General features: G+C 39.7%; 1 protein-coding gene and 1 long non-coding RNA gene across 2 annotated transcripts in view; one reads left to right on the top strand and one right to left on the bottom strand.

Annotated features, from left to right (window-relative positions):
• LOC120548829 (DNA (cytosine-5)-methyltransferase 3A-like) overlaps positions 1-17,018 on the top strand; it is a 42,703-nt gene extending 25,685 nt beyond the window's left edge. Inside the window, 18 exon segments of the mRNA XM_039785332.1 lie at positions 1,879-2,142; positions 2,145-2,261; positions 3,831-3,989; positions 4,230-4,337; positions 4,752-4,908; positions 5,128-5,274; positions 6,295-6,339; positions 6,690-6,769; positions 6,959-7,071; positions 8,962-9,145; positions 9,265-9,349; positions 10,714-10,859; positions 11,648-11,738; positions 11,902-12,050; positions 12,600-12,685; positions 16,004-16,073; positions 16,595-16,713; positions 16,877-17,018. Coding sequence (XP_039641266.1) covers positions 1,879-2,142; positions 2,145-2,261; positions 3,831-3,989; positions 4,230-4,337; positions 4,752-4,908; positions 5,128-5,274; positions 6,295-6,339; positions 6,690-6,769; positions 6,959-7,071; positions 8,962-9,145; positions 9,265-9,349; positions 10,714-10,859; positions 11,648-11,738; positions 11,902-12,050; positions 12,600-12,685; positions 16,004-16,073; positions 16,595-16,713; positions 16,877-17,018 — 2,262 coding nt within the window.
• LOC120548833 lies at positions 12,617-15,172 on the bottom strand. The gene is made up of 3 exons (XR_005637285.1): positions 15,014-15,172; positions 14,021-14,168; positions 12,617-12,717 (listed from the first exon to the last, which is right to left on the bottom strand). It is a non-coding gene; the product is annotated as an uncharacterized LOC120548833 (long non-coding RNA).
• Positions 17,019-20,771: the final 3,753 nt, after the last annotated feature.

Genomic DNA, 20,771 nt, shown 5'->3' with positions numbered 1-20,771 from the left:
TATGGCACTGCAGATATATATTCTATACTGCAAGTGTGTGCGGGTATTTTTTTTTAAAGAGTGAGGAGGAGAAGAAAGTTAACATGTGTGTGCATGTGAGTCCTACCGTGTGTGTGTTTGAGAGAGACATCAGAATGAGTGCAGCTGTTTTTACGGATTTACTGTGAGAGGCTTAAATCCCGGCTGTGTCTCGTCCTCTCTGATCGACCTAGCGGTTCAGTGTCAGGTACCACAAACCCAGTGAACTTTCCGCTGCAGCTCTGGACACTATAGAGTTACTGTATACCGTGCCATTGATGAATGGGCCTTACAGTCTGACATTAAGAGTTTTGTTTGTGTTTTCTAAGGTTAGGATTTGGGTTTGTTATGTCTGCCTTTTGTTATGGCCTTATTTGTTCTATTCTTTTAATTTTTCACTTTCAAGGGTCTTTTAGGCAAACTAGTGGGAGAGGATTTTCCCCCAAACTGCCCGTTTTGTAGAAGATTTGTAGTAGCTAGAGTTTAAAATTGTTCCTTTGTAATAAAATCACTTCTTTTTTATTTTACTGCACACTACGTTTTTGTTCAGCACTCTTGTACAGCTAGTTGTATTAGCAATTGCATTTGTTAGATTGGAAGAGTATTTTTTTATTGCATGTTAAAGAAGCTCACTCAGTTGACATTTTTAAATCTAGATTGAAAACCCACCTCTAGTCATTATACTATAGCCAACCATAACACACCATCCTTTCTGCTTCCTTTAGAAATAAACCTTTTCACTTAGTGTCTTATGTTGCTGGTTTTGTATTGTTTATTATGACTGCTTTAAAGGTCCAATGTGTAGGAATTTCTCCCATCCAGCGTTGAGATCATATATCGCAATCAACTCTCTCGCGCCACGCAGTTCAAAGTATGTATTACAGCTACGGTGGCCTTCACGCTTCAAAAAGCAGGTCACTTGCTCTTTTCAATATCCTTTTTCTTTTTCTGGGCGAAGAAGAAGACTCCTGTTCCTGAAATTTGGATTTTGAATACGTGTGGTCCTCCATGTTTCCTTCTTCAAACTTGCCGGGGCCGGGAAGCTACGATACCCATTAGCAGCATTAGCAGCACCTGTGAGTTTATCATGGGAGCGAAAGGCGGAGCAGTATGTTGGTGATAGACGGGGCCAAATCAAGCAATCAGATCAAACTCTTGCCGAAACCAGTCGGGAGAAGAGCAAAAACATCTTTTCCTCCGAGAAAAGCCTCCAGTGCCGTTTTTTGCTCTTCTTTCAATGAAGGAATACTTTCTAATTTGGATAAAACTTGCGCGATAGCTACGCTTATCTCATCCGTGGAAGCTGCCATGTTGTTTAGACTGAACAGTCGCTTTTCGTTGCGTCACACCTAAACCCACCTCAAAACCAACGCTGATTGGTCGGTCGTTTGGCAAACGGCTCCAAATTTTCTCTATCTCAAGATGCCAGACTGATCTGCGAGTAGAAAACGGGAGCTCGCGAGATCAGGACGGTCTCACGAGGCTATGAATATGTAGCGTCTACCCCGGTTCATGCGAATGCAAATGTAAAATTTCAAGCCAAAAGGAATACTTGGAATTGATGGTGGAGGTAAATATTCATGAAAAATGACAAGTTTGTGAACGGGCAACACAGATTTTGATAATGAACAACTAAACACGTTACACTCTGGGCCTTTAATGCTGTTCCATTGTTTTGTTGCTGACTGCTATGTTTGTGTTGCTTTAATTGTAAAGTGCACTGAGACCATGTCTAATGGTGATTTTACACTTTAAATACATTTGATTGATTGATTGATTGACATACTTAGCCTCAAACACTGGACACGTCATATAAGAAAGACCTGATCTCATCACTACTGTCCCTGGGCTGTGTTTCAGGCAGAGAAAAAGTCCAAACTGATGTCAGCGATGAATGCGATGAAAGATCATGAGGAGAATGAAACAGAGACCCAGAAAGAAGAGGTCTCAATAATTAAGCACCCATCGCCTTCAAAGCAGCAGCAGCAGCAGCAGCAGCCTCAGTCGCACACTCAGTCACAGCCTCAGTATCAACAGCAATCACAGCGGTCGCTGCCACAACAACATCAGCAGCCACCTCAGCAGCAGCAGCAGCAGCAGCAGCAGCAGCAGCAGCAGCAGCAGCGCAGCAGCAGCCTACTGACCCCGCTTCCCCCACTGTGGCCACAACCCCTGAGCCCATCACCATCGGAGGTGGAGACAAGACGTCCCCCAAGCCTGCAGACACTGAGCCAGAGTATGAGGTAAGATAATATTTATTCACACTGATTAATGTCCAGCTGTAGACTAATAGGATTTTACAACAGAGATCTCTATTGGAGAAAGGATTTAGTTTAAGGCCAGGGTTAATCCGTGTTGAGTAAAGCAGCCATTTGTGTTTTGGGAATTTATTCACTTCAGGTGTTTTACAGCTGTGATAGCCTCGTGGAGATCTGAAACTTACAAAGATGTCAATGTCACACCAAATATGTCATGCTGACTTAACACAATGTGTATAAAATGATGCAGGAGATTTACAGCATTAAAAAAACATTGTGTGTGTGTGTGTGTGTGTGTGTGTGTGTGTGTGTGTGTGTGTGTGTGTGTGTGTGTGTGTGTGTGTGTGTGTGTGTGTGTGTGTGTGTGTGTGTGTGTGTGTGTGTAAGTAAGTAAGGAAGTTTATTTCTATAGCACATTTAAAAACAGCTCGCACTGACCAAAGTGCTGTACATAGCACATTAGCCACAGGGTAATAAAATAAAAATAAAACACACGTACAAATCAGTGATTTAGGCTAAAAAGGACATCGAAAGACAAACACTTAATTACAAACAGCAGGATAAGACCATTAAAATGTGTGTGTGTGTGTGTGTGTGTGTGTGTGTGTGTGTGTGTGTGTGTGTTTTATGGTAGGTTCGTATATTTCAATCAATGGAAGCATTATATGGTTTCAACCATATTCGAAATATATGCAGTACATAATTCTATTTTATAGTGTGTATTAAAGAGGGGGTCACTTTCCCAGACTTGTACAGGCTTTATACAACAGTTTGTGAAACTATTCTCTGATATGTACTGCTACTCCCTAAACCAGTAAACATATTTGATGTGGGAAATCTGTGAACTTTCCTTTTAACAGGGAAATGAATCTGTTTGGAATCTATCTAGTTTTGTCAACCTAATAGTCCATACTATAATCTTACCATATTGGTCTATTCTGTACACAAGATATCTTTTGCATGTCTGTCTGTCCTGGGAGAGGAATCTCTCCTCCTTTGCTCTTCCTGAGCTGTCTGTAGAGTTGTTCGGCTCCGATACTGCCTAAAACGCTGGTATCGGTAAGTACTGGAGTTTATGCAACGATCCGATACCACGTAATAAAGCCCTAAAGAAAATCTACATTAAAGTAGTTTATGTATGTTCTTTTTCGTTATAATGGACTGTCAAACTGGATAATAAAAAGAAAGTTCATGTTTGTGTTTGTTTATGTTTCACAAAGAATTTAACAACAAAGATAGAAATAATATCACATCCATACAGGGATAGTAGTATACTGTTGTTAAAATATATGACACACTGGTATCGGATCGGTACTCGGTATCGGCCAATACGCAAGTTCAGGTATCGGAATCGTGAAGCAAAAAATGGTATCGGGCCATCTCTAAGCTGTCTGCCATCGTTTTATTCAAGTTAGAAAAAGTTTTTTGGGGAGTTAAACCTTATTCGAACAGAGGGTCTAAGGATTGAGGCTTCACCGATTGTAAAAAGGTTTCGCAATTATGCCTAGAAGTTAATACAGAGCGGATGATTTGTTTATTTTATTTTGGCTACAGGACGGTCGTGGTTTTGGCATTGGCGAGCTGGTTTGGGGGAAGCTTCGAGGGTTCTCGTGGTGGCCAGGCCGCATTGTATCCTGGTGGATGACGGGACGGAGCAGAGCAGCTGAGGGAACCAGATGGGTTATGTGGTTTGGAGATGGAAAATTCTCAGTGGTGAGTGTTTAGAGCCATTTCTGTCAGGTGATTTTTTTTCTTTTCAGCAGAAATAAAGCAAAACAGCTTTCAGTTTTTAGTGACAACCATACACTTTAATGAGATTTTTTTGTTTTATTTGCTCAACTAATTGCTACTTGTCAGTATAAAACAGAAACGTCATTAATGTCAAGCACTTTTTACCTCAATAACCCAATTCTTCCAACCAGTGAAGTAAACAGTTACATCATTTTCTTACAGGTCTGTGTAGAAAAACTCATGCCTTTAAGTTCCTTCAATAATGCCTTTCACCAACCAACTTACAACAAGCAGCCCATGTACAAGAAAGCCATCTATGAGGTGCTACAGGTGAGTATAGGAGCAGTGGGTTTCAAAATATTTTAGTTTAAATAATCTTTATCAGCCTGATTCACTCATAAAGAAATCTGAGCATGCTGCCTCAAAAATGATATAACTGCAGTGCTTGTATAGCTATAATGTAGTTTATTTTTTAAACTCACAAAGGCCACAATTGTTTTCACTTATTTAAATGAATAGTTTTACATTTGGGGAAATGTGCTTATTCACTTTCTTGCCGAGGGTTAGATGAGAATATTGATACTGCGCTCCTATATACCCTAGAAATTCAGCTAGAGGCAACAGAAGTGTAGCTTAGGGAAAGGAAAAAGCAGGTTGCTGAAGTCTTTTGTTGAGACATTGCCACACTGAATCATTCAGTAGATGATCATTTCAGTCATAAATGTTTTTTTTATGTGTCCGTAGGCGGCTAGCAGCCGGGCAGGCAAAGCCTTCATGGCCTGCCCCGACAGTGATGAGACAGAAACCTCCAAATCAGTGGAAATGCTGAACAAGCAGATGATTGACTGGGCTATGACAGGATTTCAGCCCACTGGACCCAAGGCTTTAGAGCCACCAGAAGGTAAGAGGAAGTCAATATTATCAAGCTTAAATGGTTGGACTTTTGATCAAGTTTGTTGTCTTTTACATTTCCCAGAAACTTCCAATGTGTATCGGCCCCTTTATCTCACAGATAAAAGCTGTTAATGGACCCCTTCAACTACAAATTTCTTAAACTAAGCGTGATAAAATAATTAATGTCGCCTGTAATATTAATGGTCTGATATGTTGTGCACCCCAGAGGAGCGTAACCCATACAAAGAGGTTTACCCTGAGATGTGGGTGGAGCCTGAAGCAGCAGCCTATACGCCTCCTCCAGCCAAAAAGCCTCGCAAAAGCACAGCAGAGAAACCCAAGGTCAAGGACATCATTGATGAGAGGACACGAGGTAAGGTGCCTCATTTATTAGGTTAAATAGGAGTCATGAACTCTCAATGGACTCAGCAGAGTTGTACATCAGAGTAAGTGGTCGGGGAAGTGGACAAGAGCTCCATTAGAGTGGCAAATACTATGAATAGATGTTTGTTTGAGTTGATTCCCAAACCAGCTTTATTGCTATTACTGTAGGATGTCTTGGCAATGAGCAGCTGATTCAGTAACATAGCAGACACCAGTATCGGTGTGGCCTAATGTTAAAAAGCTATTGTGAAAACCTGCTGATTCATTTATTAGTACAATAGTTTTACATTGTTCTTTTTTTGTTTTATTTCCCTGTGTTTGACCATTCAATGTGCACCTGTTGCACCTTGTAATTCTGATGCTATGCTTAATGCTTTGAAGCACTCTCTGTATAATTTAGTGTTGCATAACAATATGGAAATCACCTGTCATATATTAACCAAGTATCTACTCATGCTCAGACTCTTGGTACTGAGTCAGATCTATTAGCATCCGGTTATTTATCCAACTTTAACCCTAAACTTGATGATTTAATGAGTCGAGAAAAAACTACTCCAGAAGCATGTAATGTAGTCTACCTTTTACTTGTACTGCTGGGGGTAATAATGTTCCATCTTTCCTACTTGAAAGACAAGTAGATGAATTTAATGCTAAACTGGAGCCATTATTTGTTTGTTTTTCCTTTTGTAACATTTTCTCTTAAGATAATAGTTCCTGCTAGAATTTGGTGTACCACAGGGGTCAGTTTTTAGGCCTTCATGGTTCCCACTTTACATAAATGATCTGACTGTTTGTAAATTGACATCTTGTATTTTATTTGCAAATGGTTGCATGATGATATTTGTAGTTATGTTTTTTTCTCCTGATCTGTGTGAATGAATAAACAACTAAAATTGGAGGAATAAAGGAGACAAACGCTCACAAATGTATTGCCGAATGTGGATTTTGTTCAAATTTCTCATCAAGAGTCGTATTCTCATCAGTGGTGTATCATGTGTTGTATTTTCAGAGCGGCTTGTTAATGAAGTAAGACAAAAGTGCCGCAGCATAGAGGGTAAGTGATGTGTCCTCTGGGCTCTCTAGCTTGTAGCAGCACTGGGGAGCCTTCAGGGGATGAATATCTAGACACTAGCAAAGCAGCAGAAATGTATGCGTCAGTGTTAATAAAACTATGAAGGAGTCAAGATGTAGAAATAACATTTCTATGATTTTTGCTGCTACACTGGCTCTCTTGTGAGTTCTCTCCAAACATATTAGCTACACTCATTAGATCTTCACCTCCATTACAGCTGTTAAAATAATTTAATTGACAAGTGAAGTTCTGAGCAGCGCAGCAGCAGTGTGATTACACTTCTCTCTGACCTACCCCTTTTAAATACTGACATACTGCACTTCTTTCCACAGACATCTGTATCTCCTGTGGAAGTCTGAATGTTAGCATTGAGCACCCACTGTTTGCTGGAGGAATGTGTCAGAGCTGTAAGGTAAGCTGTGATAGCGGTAATTAAAAAGTCTCAACTCCAACTACTGCGTCGTGAAAAAAATATATCACAGCTCCTTTCAAGCTATTAATAAACAGAACATATTTCAAGCAGCACCTGATATCACCCCATTAAAATTTTGGTTTTTAAATATCTCAAACTGCTCAGTTTTATTTTGTCTCCTTTTCACAGAACTGCTTCCTAGAATGTGCGTATCAATATGACGACGATGGTTACCAGTCATACTGCACTATCTGCTGCGGAGGAAGAGAGGTGCTCATGTGCGGAAACAACAACTGCTGTCGGTAAGATTTCTACTGTGTAATGGAGGTGGCAGGGGGTAGTTTGAACTACAAAATCCACAATGTCTTCATCAACCGTGTAAATGTCAATCCTATGCACAAAGATGCAATATGCTGTATGTGTGTATTGTGGTTGGCAGTGTCATAATATCGACACAAAGTGAACAAAATTAGTTATTACTTTTGTAAAGCTGTGTGGCATTCCTGCAGCAAATGCAAATAATCCACATGTGACACTATTGAACCTAGATGTTACACAATTTCTTATTAGTAAATATTTCCAGATATGTGCTTTACCCTGAAGACAAATTGTTCAAATAAATCTCCATAGGATATAAATGCACCATCTTTACACAAATGAGTAGTTTGTATGCCACTGCCTCAAAAGTACAGTTGTTCTTCCAATACAAATAGCAGGATTGTGCCATCATTGCACATACTGAACACATAATAGAGGCTTTGTAGTGGTGTCAAAAATCTAACTGCAGTGATGATCACAAATATTATATAAAGTGTGGTTGTATGTCGGTTGAATAGACCACTGTTAACTATAAAGTAATAGTCTAATAAAGTATCCTCACACGGACTACGAGATTTAAGTCTAGAAAAATACCACTGAGAACAGATTGAGCCTCGTCAGTCACATGTTGGACCAATCAGCAAACAATGGTTTGCTCTCTGGTTAGAAGATGGCATTTATAGAGATAGATAACTCATTGCCTTTCAAAACTTCCTAATCTCATTCAAAACCATTAAACTAGGCCTCGTAAATGTAAAGAGAAGACTGATGCTGCAGTTGGGTGGCCTGTTTTTACCTCTGATTGATTTAGAAACTGATTTTGGGAAGAGAGAGCTGTCAATCATTTCTTATAGACCCTACTTTAAAAGGATAAGGCTTATGATAGCATATGTTTTTGTTATTGTCAACCATGGGCGTCGGAGCCATTATATGAGGGCGGGACCCACCCCTCAAACCCCCACGGTTTTTTTTTCTCCCGAAAACACATCGGTCTTTCCAATCTGCGCTTGCTTATTGAGAGTATGCCCAAATCAATAAAACTCCATACCACATTTTTACTTTGCAACCAGGCAGATTCTCACATAGCACGCACACATACGGTACATACACACATGCGTGAGCGAGCGACAGAGCATTGCGGTTTGAGAGATAGAGAGGGGAAGACAAGGTGAAAGGTAGACTACTGCACACAATGTTTCTGTATGTTAACTTAAAGAAACTTAACTTACTCGCAACACTGCTTTGTCACTTTTTGACCCACCCAAACCTATGATGTTTTCTTATAAGCTGAACCCGCTCAACAGCAGTGTTGTGTGTAAAAACGTGTGTGTAAACAAAGCCACTATGATAACTGGATAACATAATCTTTGAGACATGGGCCCCTCAGGCCCTGGTGATTTTTCATAGTAGTAGAAGTAATTGAAAGAGCTCCTCAAGTTTAAATAAAAAAATGAATGGTTATTATTAAAGATGGCTCTGAATATCTTAAAATATGTGATCTGGGGCCGACCACTTCCTCTGGGTATAGCCAGTATAGCCAGATAAAAGTATTATTATATCAAACCAATAGAATACAGGAAATTACATCTACCATTAAACTTTTTTTTAGCGGGGAGGACCGCCAGAACCACCCAGTTTAAATTGTCCCACCCACATTTTCAATGCTTCCCATGCCCATGTTGTTAACCCATTAGAAGACAAAAAAACTACAGTGCCCATGTTTATTGTAATGAAGGAAAATGTCACCCGATGCAATGATGTGGCTAACTGATGTATTTTTTATAAATTTTTTGACAACCCAACACTATCTTCTGCGAGATATTTGGCAGATGTATCATCACTTGTACTAATGAACCCCCCTGGCCTGTGTTCAGGTGTTTCTGTGTGGAGTGCGTCGACCTCCTCGTTGGTCAAGGAGCGGCCCACGCAGCCATCAAAGAGGACCCGTGGAACTGCTATATGTGTGGTCAGAAGGGTGTGTTTGGTCTACTGGGGCGTCGCACTGACTGGCCCAGCCGTCTCCAGCACTTCTTTGCAAATAATCACGAACAAGATTTTGTGAGTAATGGACCTTCAGGCTATAAATTCCACTGACTGTCTCACCGAGGAGTCTTTTTGTCCTGTGTGTCTCATGTTCTTCCCCCCTCTTATCTCTCTCTCTCTGCGTTGTGTTTCAGGATGCACCAACGCTTTACCCCCCAGTCATGGTGGAGAAGAGGAAGCCCATTCGTGTCCTGTCGCTATTTGACGGCATAGCTACAGGTAAGACAAGAAGATCCTCTTTCTCTAATTAAAGTCTGTATGAAATGTTCCGCTTTTAACAATTTACACCAAATACCCCCCCGTCTTCATTAAACACAACATTTTAATAATCTTTTTGATCACAGTAAAATGAAAGTCATCCTTTTAGTTGACTTCCGTGTCACGATATATACTATAATGAACAATTTAAATGGATTACTTTCCTAGTAATACCTTTGTTGGCCATCAAGAATTGCACATACAATTTAATCTAATAACACCATCATAGTCATTGTAAGAGTGTATCAGTCAATATGTAGTCTTGCATTGCCAGACCTTCCTCCACAGCGCTGCGGAGGTGGGTAGTAGTCAATAGGCTCGTTCGAGATGAACTGCGCCTCGCCTGTAAAGTAGTAGACGAGAGCAGGCGGCAGCAGACGGGGGCGGTGACAAAAGTCCGCTCTCAAGTCGGACAGTTTTCCAGCTGACTCCAGCAGCCTTCAGGCTGAACAGGAAGTGACACAAACACTGTGGTCCGTTCGGGTCCGATTCCGATTTAATAAAATGTTATCAGACCCATATATCTGCTCCTACACAGTCTCCAGTTGATTTTATTATGAAAGAGTAGCTGTCAAAATTCTCTACATGTGATCTGTTGCTGATTTTAATTAACAACACACTGTAGATGATCCGTAATCTGATCAGATTTAGTCTCTCTGACTTCTAAACATAACTATCAGCCACACAGCATGTGTTCTGTACAGAATAAGCCTTTAAATCAGACAAATAGCAGATAAAACCCCTCCGATTCCAAATCAATAAAAAGTTTATATAAAACGTCATCATGTTGAGTCGATTCTGAACCAATCAGCTGTTCGATCAGCTGAGAGGCCAGCGTTTCCCAGCATGCACTGGGTCCGCCTGGCTCTTGCAGTTGGTGAAAAGCAACTGCGCTACCTGCGTCTCAGAACTGCGGCCGCCTTGGTCTCGTGAGATTATCGTTGCCCACGTGTGCATGACGTCAGAGCAAGTCGGGATCAAGTCAGACACAAATCTAACCGGCATGCATTGGGCGCCGATCGCCGGTGATGGATTCTGCGCAGATCTGGCTCATCTCGAACGAGCCTAATATGTGACTGGTATTAAAGCATTATATTGCTAAGGGGAGACAAATGTAGGTTGAACATGTTTCTGATACTGTAGTGAGAGTATTACATGGAGGATTTGAGTGGTCATTTTCAGTACTACTCAGCATATGATTTGTTTTCAAATCAGAGGCAGCTACTCAGCTACACATCAGTTTTTGCCTTTTCTCGTGCAGTTTATCGGTTTTGGTGTCCTCAGTTTTCTATGTTCTGTCTGACCTTTGACCCCGTCCTGTGCAGGGCTTTTGGTGCTGAAAGAACTTGGCATCCAAGTGGATCGCTATGTAGCTTCTGAAGTGTGCGAAGACTCCATCACTGTGGGTATCGTCCGGCATCAGGGTCGCATCATGTATGTTGGTGATGTGAGGAATGTCACACGCAAACATGTGAGTCTGATTTCTTTTACTTAAACTTAATTAAGAATTTCAAATACTTTTACTATTAGGTACATTTTTGTGAATGAAACTTGCCCACAATCAGGTAGCCTGGAAATGATGCTAATGAACAAACCTTGATAATGAACAAATGGCCCACCTCCTCATGAAGACGTGGCCCTCATCAGGCTGAAACCAGCAATTTACGAAAAGTTTGCGCAGTTCGGTGTTTGGCGAACATTCGTACGAGAAAACTTCACCAAAAAATGGAAAAGAAGTTAAGGATAAGAATACAAAAATGTTCTTGCTTGAGACCTAAATGTCTACTAAACAACAGCCGGTCTCCATTTCTAATAATGGTAAACCAGGGAGAGCTGGACCCTAGCACTCCCAAACATCAAATATGTAGTCTCTTTTATGCCTGACCAACAAGGTTCCTTAACATGCCATACGCACCGTTTACTGACATCATGTTACGTGATTCCATGGCCACTGACATTCAATATTCTTTTAAGAGAAAAACAAAAAGCTTAGCTACCTTGCCTCATTACCAACTGCATTAAGCAGGAACACAACAAAGACCATTTTAAAGCATCCACTAGACTCAACAAGTCAAACTGAATTGGTTATGTTGGTTATTTTTATATTACAAATAGTATTTTTACAGAGTATTTTTGCACAATATACCTTAAAGCTGGAGGAGTTTATTGCTGGATCACTTTGTCTTACAACATATCATTATCTATACTGTCTCTGTCTTTATGTCTGTGTTTCTGACTCTGTATCTTATCTATGTACAGATACAAGAGTGGGGTCCTTTTGACCTAGTTATTGGTGGAAGCCCATGCAATGACCTCTCTATAGTCAATCCTGCAAGGAAAGGTCTTTATGGTACGTTTACTGTTCACGGGTTATGACTTTCTTTGTGATGTTGTTTTGGATCCTGTTAAATACCAACAAGGTTGATAATCTTAACAGCAAATCACTTAAGTATCATCAGTATGTGCCTCTTACTGTACTTTAACACTGTTCAATGACTGTTTCTGTCCCACAGAGGGCACCGGCCGCCTGTTCTTTGAGTTTTACAGGCTGCTCCATGAGGCTCGACCGAAGAACGGGGAAAACCGACCTTTCTTCTGGCTCTTTGAAAATGTGGTTGCCATGGGTGTCAGCGATAAGAGGGACATATCTCGCTTTTTAGAGGTCAGTTTCTCTCTGACCGTTGAACTTGTTAGCTAATCCTTCAGTTCATACCAGTTCTACCAACTAGTTAAAACTAAGATTGTAATGTAGACACAGTGATAAAAGGATTGACGACTTATGAATGCCCCCTTGTGGCACTAACGAATTATCTTTAGACACAGATCATGAGAACGGAGCACTCTCTTACTATTGATGTAATAATTTGAACGTGCCATGTTTAATGTACTCCTAGACAGTGTCTTTTGCTCTCCATATTGCATTTTGTCATGTAAAGACAAGGTCAGCTATAGGTTTACAAATGTTCTCCACTTTGTGTTTGGCTTCTGAAACCCTTTTTTAAATGGTGGGATACCGTAAAAAAAATGCATTGAAGCGGACCATTTTTCTAATTGATTTTAGTCAATCTAAACTATACAAAGATTTTCTCACCAATAATACTGTGCTATTAAATGGTAACTGTACTTCACTGTACTGTAATACACTCTGTTGAAAACAGCAGCTTACCTTGGTTCCTGGTGTCTTTTCTTCTCTGCTTTACTTGGATTTCAGTGCAACCCAGTGATGATCGATGCCAAGGAAGTGTCTGCTGCCCACCGCGCCCGCTACTTCTGGGGTAACCTTCCTGGCATGAACAGGTTGGTGTCTGAATGGTGAGGGTAGCAGCAACCTGTGATGTACACAATGAAAAAAGTAATCCCTTTATACACGGGACATTTACAGAGTGGTATGGTGTTTTTTTTACATTTAAAAAAAACACCATATTTTTGTTGTACTGTACATTGCTGCAGCTCCTCTTTTCACCCTGTGTTGAGCTCTCTGTTTTAGCTACAGAGTGAAACATCTCACTTCTGTTCCATCTTTGTTGAGAGTTGCACATGCGCAGTAGCTAGGTAAGGACTACTAGCCAGTCAGAAGCATGAGGGAGTGCCATGCTAGCAGCTAGGCGAGCATTATATCGTGTTACAAAGTGACGCACGTTCGTCTCTGAAGTAAAGGCTGGACTACAATAGAGCTGTTTGGAGCAGTTTGTGAACAGTGTTTTCTGTTGGAGATGGTAAGTCGCTTTGGGGTGGACTTTGGGCTTTTTCACTTTGTAAACCTATAATGTGCACAAAAAAGATATATAACACAATAAAGGAAAGGGAAAAAGCCAAAAAGCATAATATGAGCACTTTAATACTGGACCAATTTCAAAGATTGTTGTTCCCAACAGTCACTTAGACACAAAAACGTCGGAAAATAGGGTCCAGGTTGACAAAAAAGATAGTTACCCTTTAAGATAGTGACAATGCCAGTCACATATTAACAGAATTAAGAAATTACAATAATGTACATGACATGCCACCTGTCCAAAATCCTGAACCTCGTTTAAGATATTTAAACTTGTTGTTGTGCATACAAAATGAAGCATGATTCTGAAACTGATTTTGGTGGTAGTTTTGGAGAAATCTGACATGGGCCCAAACTCCCCAAAACAGCCTTCTACCACTTCCGTAACATTGCCCGACTCTGACCATCACTGTCACTTACTGCTGCAGAAACATGCTTTTGTCATGCTTTTGTAACATCCAGTCTTGCAACTGCAACAGTGTGCTCTACGGTACCACAAACAAACCACATTCCCCCAGTCCTCCATGACTTTTACTGGCTCCTGGTTAAACACAGGATAAACTTAAAGATTCTGCTCCATACCTACAAAGCCCTCAACAACCTGGCTCCCCCCCTACCTCTCTGACCTCCTCCACCGGCACACCTCCTTATCTTTATTATAGCAGCATAAGAGGAGATAGAATAACAGACTGTGGAAATATGTTGAAAAACCCTTATTAGCGTAACATTAACTTCACCTTGTGAATGGAGGACAAACTCAAATATCAGGTGTCCACACATCTACAGGACTAAGCCATCTTTTGATATTGTTGTTCTGCCAAATGTAGGAATAGCAAGTTAAAGTAAATTAAATGCATTACCTTCTCATCACCCCCATTTCAGTATTGGGAGGCACAGTAGAGAGGGTGCTGGCTGCAGCCCTAACTGGGGTGCTCTCTGCTCTGCTCCCTTCAAGCAATGTGGTTTGGGACGGAGACACGGACAGATGCCTCAGCTTGGGAAAGCCCCCTATCAAACATGTTAAATTATATTTTCACTAACGATAACTTTATCCAGAGGTGGTGAAATGTAACTAAGTACATATACAAATATTGTACGTTTTACTCCACTACATTTATCTGACAGCTTTAGTTACTTTTCAGGTTACATTTTGTTCAACCCTTTCCTGTTTAGTGACAATGTATCTCCAGATTTGGTGATTTTTTTTAACGTGGATATTTCTGATAAACTGAAGGATGAAATATCCTTTATGGGCTGAGAAAATTCTCCTACTTCTTAAGATGCAAACAGAGCTGTTTTTCTGACACCACGAAAAGTTGACTTTTTAGAGATACATGGTTCTCACAGGACAGCGACGCTACAAACATATATCTTATAGAATATGATGCATTGCTGTACACTAAACTACTTAACAGTATATAAAGGAGTTAGCTAGCTACACATGCACGTTAATGCAGCGGTAATACAAACCGCATATTTAGCGTGTTAAGACCCTGACAGAGAACAACTTACCGCACAATGAGTACTTAACATTTTGCTGCTAATACAAACTTTTGCTTAAGTACGATTTTGAATGAATGCAGGGCTTTTACTTGTAGTGGAGTATTTTCACAGTATAAATAATGTTACTTCTTCCACCACTGCTTTATTCAATATTACTTGGCTAAGCAGAATGCTCATTAGCATGCGGAGCTTATAGTGTATGTAACGTTAGCTATCTAACGTTAGCTTTAACGTTTAACGACACAGTTAAACCGGCCTAACAGGTTTAATTATCTAACAAACTGAGCTGAGCTAGCGTCACAACTTAACAAAACCTATCATTCATAATTCAAGAACATTTCATCACTTACGACAAGCTAAACATGTTATGTTTTCACTCGGGAGTTGACCTTTAGCAGGGCAGCTGTTTGGGTCTAACTCATAATTGCACAGTGACTACTGCGCATATGTAGTCTGGCTAGCACCAGACCAAGCTCAATCTTTTAAGATTGAACTGCAGGGCGAAATCAAATCGCCGGTAGATCGGGCTGGGTTCACCCTTATATACTGTCTATGGGTTTACCAGTCTAGCGCACATGTAACGCTACGTGATAAACCATCCCCTCGAATCTACGCTTACGTGATTGGCTGAAACGGAACGATAAAAGATCACACATGACATGACAAGCAGTTTGTGGCTTTATATATGTCAATGGGCTCACCCACGGATGTATTGGGCACACAGAGTGTGCGCCCCATGCCCCTTGTAGGCTGAGTCTTTGGCAGCGGTTCGGGTTCGAATCCGAGCCGCGGCACTTTTCCTCGTGTCGTCCATCCTCTTTAAACTCCCCTGTCCCGTCGATAAAACCCCAAAAATGATCTAAAAACAAGCAGTTTGTAAATGCTGGTTGTGTATAAATATAACAACATCCAAATAAGTTTGAATGAAAACGTAATATAATACGTGAAATATTTGTGTGTGCACCAGTAATACAATTGTAGGCCTTCTTTTTTTTAGATGTGGATTTAATATTTTTTTACATTTATGTAGGCCTACAACAAATATTTTGTGTGCATTGAAAAATATTTTTTTGGACACTCATTTATATATAAATCACAAAACACATTGGTGAATCCTGTGTGCATTCGTTATTCCGAAAGCCATCTCATCCCATAAAAATGCAGCCCAGCAAGTTGTGTGTAAATCTAATCAGGTGTATGTAAGTTTTAATATGAGAATTGTCTATTTTAGAGGACAGTCAAAAGACAACCAACTCAATCTTATTAATGCATGCTCCTCCCATTACAAAATTATAGGGTAAATCTTAATATGTTTGGCTCCTGTTCTTTCTCTTTTTCAGGCCTTTGAGTGCTATGTATAATGACAGGGTGGACCTCCAGGACTGTTTAGAACACGGCAGAACAGCTAAGGTACTTACTTTATAATACTTTGTAATACTTTGATGGAACAAATAGAAGTGCACGCATCTTAACATTCCTTACATTCATTTGGTAGAGGCTTTTGTCCAAAGCGACCTACAATAACTGCATTAAAAAATCTGATGGCAGCAAGAATGAATTATGTTTTCAATTTCATCTCATGCTTTCAAAGCCAAGGAAACCAGTTTGTGACAGTCAGAACTGCAATTTTAGTTCTAAAAAAAACTACAGCAAAAAAAGACAAGAAAAAACACAATGACATAAGTTTTACTGTTCAAAGCAGGAGTAAGGGACTTTGCACACGGGCGGCTCCCAGTGGCAGCAAGAGGTAACAGTTTGAAAGTCCATCAGTCAGTACTGAGAACTTAACCACACACTCATGTTTATCAATTGATCTGATCCATAACGCAGTAATAAAAGAGGTAAAACCTCAGGTTTAAAAAAACAAACAAAGGTAGAGCTAGTTAGACTCATGGAATAATATTTCTCTTGTTCCTTTTGTTTCCTGTCAGTTTGACAAGGTGAGGACCATCACCACCAGGTCTAATTCCATCAAGCAGGGCAAGGACCAGCACTTCCCTGTCTACATGAACGAGAAGGAAGACATACTCTGGTGCACTGAGATGGAGAGGTATGTGAACATAAAGAGCATCCTTCAAACTACCTTTCACAGCTCTTTCAGCGATCAAAATCTCAAAATGATCTCCCTGTGTCTTCCCCTATTCTGCTCTCTGCCTGCCTGTCTGTCTGTCTGTCGTCCTGGTTGTTTTGTGTCTGGCTGGTTTCCCTGTCAGGATCTTTGGCTTCCCAGTCCACTATACGGACGTGTCCAACATGAGCCGACTGGCAAGGCAAAGGCTCCTGGGCAGATCCTGGAGCGTCCCGGTTATCCGCCACCTGTTTGCACCACTCAAAGATTACTTTGCCTGTGTTTGAGCAGCAAGAAAACTCGCTCGGAACCATTTAGGAACTACAACTCTATGTTGTGACTAGAAATAAGAGCCTTGATCCTCAGATTATACTCTTGTATGATTTGCGAGCGAAACGTTGACGTAGATTTCACATTATTTCTTGTGTTTGAATTGTAATTCTTATTCTATTTAATTTTGATATGTCATTTTACCTTTTAGCAGTGTTATCAAGTATTGTTGATTTGTTTGTGCAAGCTATACTTGAGACTATGCTTTCTTCTCAAGACACTGAGACAGAAAAGTGCTAAACCTGTATTTTTAAAAGAGACGGCAATGCGATGGGAAAGACCCGAAGGATAGGAAATGGTTTTAAGATATGTGAAATGTTTCTGCTGTGTGAGCGTACTGCATGTCGGAGCTGCGAGATTCCCACGTGCGGTGCGGCCATGCTTCCAGCTACTGAGCCTCACAGAGATGTGAAGAGGAAGGCGGTTTTTCTTTAGTGTCAGGAGAGCTGTCTCTAAAAAAATCCAAAACACCAGATCACATATACCTCTTTGTTTACAGTTTCTATACACAACTGAAGGTAATAAAGGTACTACTGTAATATGGTTACAATACCATGGTGCTCCAAGATGATGAGAAACATCATAGCCCATGTGGCACAACAACTTTAGACAATACGGAGCTCTTTAACCTGTTGCTGGAAAGAAAAAAAAAAAAAAAACTTGTGTTTGATGTTGAGAAAAAAAAAAACCCAATTCTGTTCTGTGACGTTTTGTTTACTTCAAAGGAAAGTGACAGACAGTAGACTGCAAAATGGAGCATCGGCTCTTTTCTGCATTTTACAGCTTTTATACAGTTTGTACTGGTGCTCATTTATGCTCTCAGCCTTGCCACACTCAGGCTCACTGCCTGGCTCTGCACAAACAGAAAGTGAAGCTAGCCACATGGGCAATGGTGTTTTCTGTCATTAAAAAAAAAAAAAAACAACAACTTACGTCTGTGAAACTAGTTTTTTTCTAGTTTCATCCTGACCAATGACATTACTGTACAACTGTTAGTAAGTGTGGGGAGGGAGGGTGACCAGGCCGGGTAACTCTCCTCATCAACTTCCACCTCTCTAAACTGAAAAACTGTCAGGTGCAAATCCTCAAACAATATGGTGCGGCTTCACAAAGTTCTTCTACCTTTTTATAGCAATTTTGTGCTGTTTTATCAACATTATAAAGCACTTTTATATGTATACTTTCTTTTTTTTTTTTCTTGATATTTTAAGAAGAAATATTGTTTTTTGTGAATTGTTTTTTTGTCGTTTTGTTTCATGATGTGAACTGATCTACCCTCGTGTAATACGTTTTGTATACAGTAGGGCTGTGCCAACAGAAGTGAAAGAATGGATTTTGATATGTGAAACCCATGTTATTTGACTCAGTCTACAGTAGATGGATTGACATTTGTTACCCCCCCCCCTTCCTCCATCATCCATATTGTTCCCTGTTTTAAAGCAGCGATACAGTATGTTACTATCCAGATTCAAAGAATGTCTATTTCTATTAAGATTGTAAAATGTAACACAGAGTTAGGGAACTATGTCATGCGCTTTGTATAATATTTTGTCCCTTGTGAAGGACAGTTGACCCTTTGCCATTTCCCTGATTAATCGTAGTCGTCATGTTGACAAATTTAAGTGCTGATCCAAATTTGGATTACATTCACACACTAAATTCTCTTGATTGTAACCTCTAAGATAAATATGGAGGATTTAGGCTGCAGTTTGTCAAAACGAAAATCTGACACAGTGTTTGACGAAGATGTCGGCACTCAAAGACTAAAGAGGCTAATAAAAAACAGATGTTATCGCTTATCTATATCATATTTAAGATTCTAAATTTGAAATTTCATTTGTTATTGTAATTAATTTCTTAAGTGACCTTATTGCCATCATTTTTGTCCATGCACACTAGGCTCAATGTGAGCTATCGTGCTTTGTGATATTTTAACCAGATGTTATCCCCTCCCCCCCCTCCCCCCTCCCTCATATAATACTTAACATCCCCTCACGTTTGTACATTTTGTACATAGTTGTTTTCCGGTTGCTGATTTCAATTTGTTTTTATCTTTTGTTTTTATTACGTATGAGATGTACAAATATAATTCTTTGCTAATATATATCATCAAATTAGGGAACAAATCTTAGGTTAAAAATTACAAATCAAGTGACAAATTAGATTCAAAACTTGCTTTGAGCATTAGATGTAGGGAGACTCAAAGTCGACTACTTTATCGTACTGATTTCTTTGTGTCAAGTGAATCCAGATTGAAAGTAATGGGATTTTAATAGGGCCTACAGACAGCTTTAAGATGAAGAACGGTCTCAACTTCACTGCACAGCCCTACCTGGTGTTGTTTTTTGCTTCTGTTTCCTTTTGTAAGACTTTACAAAGAGGGATTGTTGGTGTTTTCTGATGGTGCTAAACATTTTATCTAAACAAGAAAAATATATTTGATTGGAAAAGAAATAATGTCTTGACAATGACTGTTTTTAAGTTCCTTGTAGTAACGGAAAAGAACTATTATTTCACTCATATAAATATATTAACAAAGGCATTTTAACTTTGTACTTGAAAAAATAAGGATAACAAATAATGAAAGGTTTCCTATATTGTTTTAGACTAGAGATTGCTGTAGTTGGTGCTTATCTGTGGGAAAATCGTGTGAGAAAAAAAAAAAACGGTAATAACTTTTACTGTAGCATAATGTATGCTTAATACACATTGCTTCTTAATCCTACATTCCATGCCGTAATATTCTCCATGTCTGTTTTCAAAATGTTGTTTTGAATTAAGGTTTTTTTTTTCTTTCTTTTTTTATCGGAAACAAGATTTGAGTTTTACTGTTCAAGGCAGGTCAATAATTCTATATTCGGTGATACTGTTGACACTGTGTGACTTTCTTTCTGTCATAACTGTTAATGGCCTATACGCTTTTCCTCAAGACCAGTTCGTACAGCAAATGTAGCAGTCATTCTCCACTTCGACCGCCCCTTCCCCATACTTAAGTTTAGTGTCCAGAGAGAAGATAGAGTATGTACTTGTGCTGGAGAACACTTGAATAAATGTATTGTTTTTGTGCAAACATCTGCCACCTTATGTCATTTTTTTAACCATATTTAATAAAATGCGCCTGGCCCTTTGAATTAAAGCCCCTGAACATGTGGTTTCCAATCTCAAACATTTCTCTGTAATATCAAATATTCATTATTAAATGTCCCACAATCAAAGTTAAAATTTTTTGGGGGGGATAAAAAATAACCAAGATGTTGCTAAATTCTGATTGGTGTACAGAAATATGTGACATCACTTTTTTCAACGTCAAGCCAGTGAGAAGAGCACAGGTCACCAGTGCTTTGAATTAATTATCACATGTTTAACCTAAACTAATAGTCTAATTATGCCATGTTAGTAATAAAATCACAGGTGTGAATAATACATTTAATCTGTATATGGGAAGCATTAAGAAGGCACTGGAAGGGATTGCTACAAAAACTAAAGCACCACAAGAACTGAAGAGCTAGTTAACCAAGAATAATGATTTGTTTGATTTGATGTGTCTATTGTTCCAGAGGAAAAAAATATGTAGGCCTATGTATGTAAATAACGTTGTAACTGTAATGTTGCAGTAACGTCTTTACAACGTCACAGATGAAAGTCACAATCACGACGTTGCAGGGACATAGGCCTACTGTATTTGATGATACCATAAATTTACAATTATC

This window comes from Perca fluviatilis, chromosome 20, assembly GCF_010015445.1.
Source record: "Perca fluviatilis chromosome 20, GENO_Pfluv_1.0, whole genome shotgun sequence".
Lineage (NCBI taxonomy): Eukaryota > Metazoa > Chordata > Actinopteri > Perciformes > Percidae > Perca > Perca fluviatilis.
Note: the sequence above shows the minus strand (reverse complement) of the source record. Positions and strands in the feature narration are given on the sequence as shown.